General features: G+C 52.9%; 1 protein-coding gene across 2 annotated transcripts in view; it reads left to right on the top strand.

Moving 5' to 3' along the window:
* Positions 1-5,672, top strand: part of MTMR1 (myotubularin related protein 1) — a 60,420-nt gene extending 54,748 nt beyond the window's left edge. Inside the window, exon 14 of one of the 2 annotated variants that reach the window (XM_006905504.3) lies at positions 3,264-5,672. In XM_006905504.3, coding sequence (XP_006905566.1) covers positions 3,264-3,425 — 162 coding nt within the window. In that variant the 3' untranslated portion in view covers positions 3,426-5,672. The remainder of the gene's footprint in view (positions 1-3,263) is intronic. The other variant, XM_006905505.3, reaches the window with a different exon arrangement.
* Positions 5,673-7,137: the final 1,465 nt, after the last annotated feature.

The raw sequence follows: 7,137 nt of genomic DNA, 5'->3' as shown, positions 1-7,137 counted from the left end.
GGTTCCACAAAGCTGCAGCTACACAAGCCCTTTCCTCCTCTAGGCCCTCTCAGACAGCCATGCCACCCTCCGGACCTCAGGCCCGTTTCGCAGAACACTGTGATCGGGGCCTGCTCCGCTTAGTACTGCTCCCTCCCTCCGAGCAAGCCCTTGAACCAGGCCTCTGCCCCCCTGTCCAGGCTGATGGACTGCATGTGCCATGGGCCGCCCCTTAACCTCCCCACACACTGGAAATGCCTTCTCCGCCCTCTGCCTCACAGGCGCCGATAGCTGGTGCTCCCAGACCTTTCCTTAGGAACCTTCCCTGACCAGAAACTACCCTCCATTTACCACAGGAGGGCGCAGCTGCTGTTCCGTGTACCGTGTGCAAGGGGCCACTAGCTGCTTCCTGTGTTACAACAGCACGGAGCAGCCAGGACAGTCAGCACTGATGCGAGGGGACCTTAGCACTGAGGTGGCCAGAGCACAGACTACCAGATGGGTCCTGGGTTTAGTGTGTGTTTTGAGTAGCAAAAATGCTAACTTCTAAGAGTTGTAAAATATTTTCTTTACCGAAGACCATCTGAAGCTGGACACAGTCTGTTCTTTACCCCATAAAAACCAACAGTGTACATTTAGTCAGCTTCTTTGGTCAGTGGTCAATGTTTTAAATATAGGTTTTCAATTTTATTTGTGGCCAGTGAGCCGTTAGCTCATTTTGGGTGTTCGGTGCTTATTCCTACATTGATGAGCACCCACCCTTAGCTCTGTGGCATCTGCACAGAGTGCTGCGGCATCAGTTAGCAACCATCTGTGGCTTCCAGAAAGCATCCTCACAGGTAAGGGTCCCAAATCCTTTCCCCTTCCCTCTTTGGAGTAGCGCACACCTCAGGCGACTCATACTGTAGTCGTGTGGCCAAAGTCAGTCACATAGGTGCCTTGACGTGTGCAGGGGCCAAATCCTGTCTCTGGAGGTGACTCTGTCTTTGATGGTGACTTCGTCTCCAGTGGTGATTTGATGCCTGATGAGAGGCAAGGTCCTGAGCCTTGCTGAGACCTTGCGGGTGGTGTGAGCGTAAAATGAATCCCTACCTCAGGGTGGCGGGCAGGCGGTGCAGTGTTTTGCATTCTTTGTGCACTGTGCTACACAGAGGGAGAACTGGAAGGCAGGCCACGGGCCTCAATGTCACAGGCACATCTTGGAGACCTCCTAGGGGCCGGGCACATGCAGCATGTTGGGGAGTGGGCTGGGCCTTGGAAGCAAGGTGTCAGCGGTCCCGGGCTGCAGGGGGCCTTGTGCAGCATCTCTAGGAGTTTGCAGGCCCTGATCCCAGGGCTGTTGGAACACCCCTGCCGGGGTTGTAGGGCCAGACCTGCTCTGTGTTCTAGAAAGCTGACCCTGGTAGCACTAATGTGGACAGGAATAGGGAGGGGGCAGTCAAGCCTGTGACAAAGGGATCCGCACAAAGGCTGGTGTGGGTGTCCATGACGAGACAGTGAGGCAGGCTGGGCGGAGAGGAAGAGGGACAGGGAGGACAGGCAGGGGCAACAAGCCTGTTGGGCCTCTTCCCTATGAAGAGGATGGGGCTAGATCTACCGCCGGGAGAGGGGCTCCTGGGCATCCCTCAAAGGATGGCCAGTGGCGGGAAGGGCCCTGTAGGCAATTTGTGTCCTTTGGAACCTCCTTTTGGAACCTTCTCATACATGCTAGCACCCACTGGCTGACTGGCCCCTAGATGGACGTTTTCTTGAGCCTTTGACTTGTCAGTGAAGATGACTAAGGAGAAAAGGCCCAAAAGGCTGCGTGGAGATGTGTGACGCTTGTCTTGGGCCCTGGGTGTGGGTAAACTTGGTGTTCCCCGCAGTCTGCTCTCTGAGGCCATGTGCACAGGTGTTAGTAATGGGAGTCTGATTGCAAAGCGATGTGTCATCTTATTGGAACCACTGATCCCACAAACAGGAAAATACCAAATAGGTCCTAAGGCCTATAGGGGTGCTGCTTGCCCACCTCACAGTGGCCTCGGGATCAGCAGCAAATAAGGTAACTTTTTTTTGGGGGGGGGGCGGTGCTTTGCCATCCGACTCCCAACGTTGCTGCCCGCTCCCTTCCTCCTCTGACCTGCCAAAGTCAGAAGTTTCTCGCATCTTCAGTGCTGGTCGCCAAGCCATCCTGTTATGGTGGGGGCGCCTGGCTGCCCCGTCTTCTTCATCCCCCCTCCCCCGCTCTTCTGGCTGTCACTCGTATCTCTGTCCCACTGTCCTGTTTCCCAAATATGTGTCTTTCCCTCTCATCTGTTTTCCCCACATTCTTCATCTGTCCCTCCCTCCGTCTGTCCCTCTCATCTCTGTCCTTCCCTGCAGTGGGGCTGATCACCGTCAGCATCCCTGATGGGCCAGCTCAGTGTTTCGGGGACACAGATGATGTCCAAAAGCCCCCCACCCAGAGCGCGTGCTGTTTACGCCGGTCCCTATGGGATGAAGCAGGCATGTGTTTGAAGAGGGTCTGGGGGACAGGGCTCCAGGCAGAGGGGATAGCACGTGCACGGCCTCTTCCAAAACCTGGAAGGTTTCTGGAATACGGGAGGGGTGGAGGCAGGACCTGGTGAGAGGGGACTAGGAGAGGCAGGCTGGGGTCAGACCACACAGGGCTTTGAGGCCCAGGTCACGCTGCTGCCCTCAGGGTGACAGGAAGAAGCCACTAGAGGGTGTTCAGTAGTTGTCACATGGAGGGAAGGAGCAAGAGTTCTCCACTGGCAGTGCCCTCTCCAGGGGCTTCTGCCAGCTCCTGTTCCGAATGATGAAGACGCACACCACTAAGTTCTAGAAAGTGCTGACATAACAAGTATTTTTAGCAGCAGAGCTATTTATAAAGTTGCACAAATTCAGATGTAAGGGAGGTGTGCGCGTGCAGGGGGCACCCGTGTAAATACTGCCGAGTCGCTGGAAGCCACTCGCACATCCCACCCAGCCCGCGCCGGCAGCCCTGCCCGATCCGACACAGACTGCTGTCTTGCCTGACCAGCCTGTGCTCTCTGGGAACCTGGCCAAGCCGGGCAGGAGAGCACAGGGGGACAAAAGCATCCCCACGCGGTCAGCTGAAGCTGCAGGCTCCTGCGGAGGGCTCCCTATAGCTTGGTGCCAGGCGAGTCAAAGACCAAGGACACCTGGGGTACACGGGCGTCTGGGCCGTGAACTCATCACTTAGCAGTGTCCCCGTGCCGAAAGGCTGACGTCGAAGCTGCCTGAGTGGCCCGCTGACGCAGCTGTGTCCTGCTTGCCCCTAGATGCCGATTCACCAGAATCTCAAGGAGCTGCTGGCCGTCAGGGCGGAGCTGCAGAAGAGAGTGGAAGACCTGCAGCGGGAGGTGGCCACGCGCGCCTCGTCCCCAACTGAGCGGGGCGCCTCTCCTTCCCACTCGGTCACGCCTGTCCACACCTCGGTCTGACAGGCTCCAGAGGTGGCATTTCTGGTGAGTCCAGCCATCAAGGCCATCCTGTGGCTCCACTGCTCTCCCCGGCGACTCAGGCAAGGGTCTCGCGACCCGTTCTGGCTGGAGCTTGTGATCTTGTCTTTTAGGATTAGGCCCAGTGCCCTCCATGTCTGGATGGTACTTCAAACCAGTGACCATGTGTGGGGCTAGGTGACAGCTCCCACTGTCGTCTGTGCTTCGTTTTGTGAACACCCCGTTTCCCTCCTGTCGGGTTGCTCAGGGAGGCTGTCTGTCCCGGTGACCCTGCGACCCGCCTATTGCCTGGGCAGCTTGGGAGAAACCACAGTGAGTGAAATGCAGTGCTTAGGTCCAAGATGGTCTCATATCGTTTCTTTCCAAGGTAGACCTTCCATTAAAACAAACGCCACTTAGAGACCATGTTGCCAGCCATGTGACTTCTTTCAGCTCCTTGCTACAACTTCAAAACTGTTTTAGAATTAACTATCTGCGGGGAAGACAGACCATCGCCCTCTTCTCGAGTTCTCTTCATGCACGGGGGCCCCTGTACCAATTACTGTTGTGTACATATAAGGTATTTTTAAAAAAAGAGAAACATGCCTTTATTTTCCTATGTCCTTTTTTATGTTTAGCCTAGTCACCCGAGGAGGGTTCTGCTTAACTGGACTGCGCGAAATTTTCAAACAAAGCTCATGCTAACTTTTATGTAGTACATCTGAAGTGTGATTTGAATATGGTCATTTAAATGGCCACGTGTTCTGTTCTCACCTAACTGGTACTTGCCTCCCGAGGTGGCCCAGGCTGTTGATGGCAATAGCAGTTTCCTTCGAGATGGCCCCGCAGAGGGGAAACTGAGGACTCGGGCAGCTCAGCACTGACCTCCCCGCGGGCTCCTTCAAGGAGCTGTCCCAGCTCCTTGCTGGTCTGACCTTGCAGCCTCCCGTGTGTTTACTGCTGCCGGCCATTTTGTCAAAACGAGTCCGCTCTCACCCTGTTACTGTCCGAAATAATCCCATTTTATCGAGACCCCTTCAGCTCGGTTTATCCATGCGACTTCCGGTCAATATTTTAAAGCACCCACTGTGCTTGCTGTAGCTTCAGTTGCCAAAAGCATAGCACGCCCTCCCCTTGGTTTGCCCGTCTCAGAGCCAACTTTTGCCAGCCAGGTTTTGCCCCTTCCCTCACTGACTTCGGGCTCTGGGACTCCGTCAGTAGGGGCAGGACTAATTTGCAGTCAGCTGGTCCACCCACTAGCACTTAAGCTCTGAGCTCCTGTGGCGTGTCACAGAATCTTGCATACTTGCGCCCAGCACAGCAGGGCACACGCATGTCTGCCAGTCACTGGGTCCCCCATCGCTGCAGGAATTAAGCTTGCCTTTTGAGCGCGGGGCGGGGTCTCAGAAGCTCATAGGGTCAGACCCGAGTACAGCTGCACTAGAATATCCGGTTGGGTTCAAATTACTGGATGCCATGCAAAGTCCTACATATTAACCTTATTTTTGAAAATATATTCTTAAAGGTTTTTTACAAATACTTAGAGAATAGATGTCTTTTCAACTTGGAACTTTCTGATAAATGATCTGGTATCCCTAAGGTATCAGAAGTACTTCAAAGTAATTTGATCACCTAAAATGAAGTCTACATTTTTATCAAGTAGGGATTTGTTTCTAAATCAATTTATTTAATATTAGCTTTTGATGTATGCTCCCAACGTATCTGATACCTTATTTATTAATGGATAAACCTGCTTATTCATTGATACGATGAATTTTTAAATGGGAACAGTTCCCATGTTTCCCCAGAAATATCCCTTAATCCGCCCCGCCCCCCCGGCCCCCGCCAGCTGCACTAAGACTATTAAACTTCGTGTAGACTGGAAGATGCTTTTGACAGAACCAGAAAGCGAGTGGGCTGCTTCGTGCCGACGCCAGCCAGCCTGGCGCTGGGGAGGCGGGGCTGCCCCACCCTCCCCTGCATGCTGGGCCCCCGGAGGAGCCCTAAAATGTCCCATTCCATAGGAAAGCAGCACAACAATCATTTTCCTTTCTATGTTCCTAGCACAGAACTGTTTCTAAAAGAACTAGAAGTAGTTTTGTTACCTAAGTACTTTTTTTTTTTGGTTTTATTTAAGTGTACTAGAATGTAAAACCTTTATGGGTCAGATTTTTAAAAACTGGTACAGTATCGTATTTGCCTCATCTGATGTACTATATTTCAACCTAATTAAAATGATAATATGTTTGCTGCGTGGTCTTTTTGTTGCCTAAGTATTTTGGTAGATATTTCCCTTGGAGATAACAGTAAACATTCAATATATGTAAAGTTCCTTTACATGATTGAATTCGTTTACTAAACTGTAAGTGATTGAGTGTTTTGGCTGAAATGTGTAAGTCCTCTGATTTAAAAATCTGGAATGTCCCTCGACCTTAACCTTGAGAAAATGTCGACACGGGAAAGGTCTGGAGGAGACACCTGCGAGTCAGGTGCAGCTCTGAGGAGCCAGGTCTGGTTCTAGAGCCTAAAATGGGGTGGACTCCAGAGACGCCCCAGAGTCCCCGCCCCGAATCGACAGAAGGAATGCTGGCCTCCTGGGGACGCTATAAGGGCTTGGATGAAACCACAGGAGCCCCTGGGGGGTCACCCTTCTTATAAGGGCCTTTGGTCCCTATCCATTTCTGTGGAGCAGTTACTGCAGCTGCCGTTTCCAGCAGTGACACTCTAGAAGCAAGGCTAGGAAGGCCACTGTGCCAGGCTCCAGCCGGCTGTGCACAATCTCTGCATAGGAGTCACTCGGCGGGTTTGAGGACTTGGAGCTATTTTACTACGAGGACCAAAATGTCACCTACCTCAGTGAAAACCTTCCTAGTGTCCACTGCATCTTGCTCACGCTGAAATGTCTGGCTGTCTTCAGTCTGTAAGCCAAGCTGCAAGGTCATGACAAGAGCACACTTTGTCCCAGCCAGGCCAGTCTGCACACAGCTGCAACGAGTGGCAGAACAAAGGGCCCCTGTCCTCGCTCAGCTTTCAGTGGCTGACACCACTGCGTGGGGTGCGCACCACCCTCCATACCGCCATTCTTTGAAGAAAGCAGACCAGTGGGCTTGGGAGTTAGTCTGGGGTCCACCTCTGCACCCCCAGCCCCAGGGCATCAGACACTGCTGCTCTACAGCTCCAGGCCTAAGCTCCCTGTACTCCAAGCAGGGTTGCCCCGCTGGAAGCACTAACCTTGAGAAATCCCTTTGGCTGGGGAGGAGGGGGAAGAGGTCAACGCCATATCGTAAAAAAAAAATCACTTGACAAAGGAAGTGCCTTAACACGGTCACAATGCAATCTGTTAGGTTCCGTTTTGTTTAATGCAAACACAGGACAGCTTACAAGTCACTGAAACACAAGCACATAAAAAGTACAGGGGATTCTCAGAGCAGTCTCTCAGTTCTTCTTCGCCTGCGGAACTAGTACTAACCCCCACCCCAAGTGGCCAAGGCAGCGGGCCTGCCACCATTCTGTGGGGCCCACCCAGGAGGGTGCCCCACACCACGAAGGTGCCATGTCGCCTTCATCCATGTGTCAGTTACCATCAACACTGAGTCCCCACTGCCACGTTAACCTGGTACAGACTGGCTATTTTCAATCAGCCCTTCTAAGTTCTCACTTCCCTATCACCTAGGACAGCCTCCATGTTGGCCAAGGCAATTTTGAGATAATCACA

This window comes from Pteropus alecto, unplaced genomic scaffold, assembly GCF_000325575.1.
Source record: "Pteropus alecto unplaced genomic scaffold, ASM32557v1 scaffold341, whole genome shotgun sequence".
NCBI lineage: Eukaryota > Metazoa > Chordata > Mammalia > Chiroptera > Pteropodidae > Pteropus > Pteropus alecto.
Note: the sequence above shows the minus strand (reverse complement) of the source record. Positions and strands in the feature narration are given on the sequence as shown.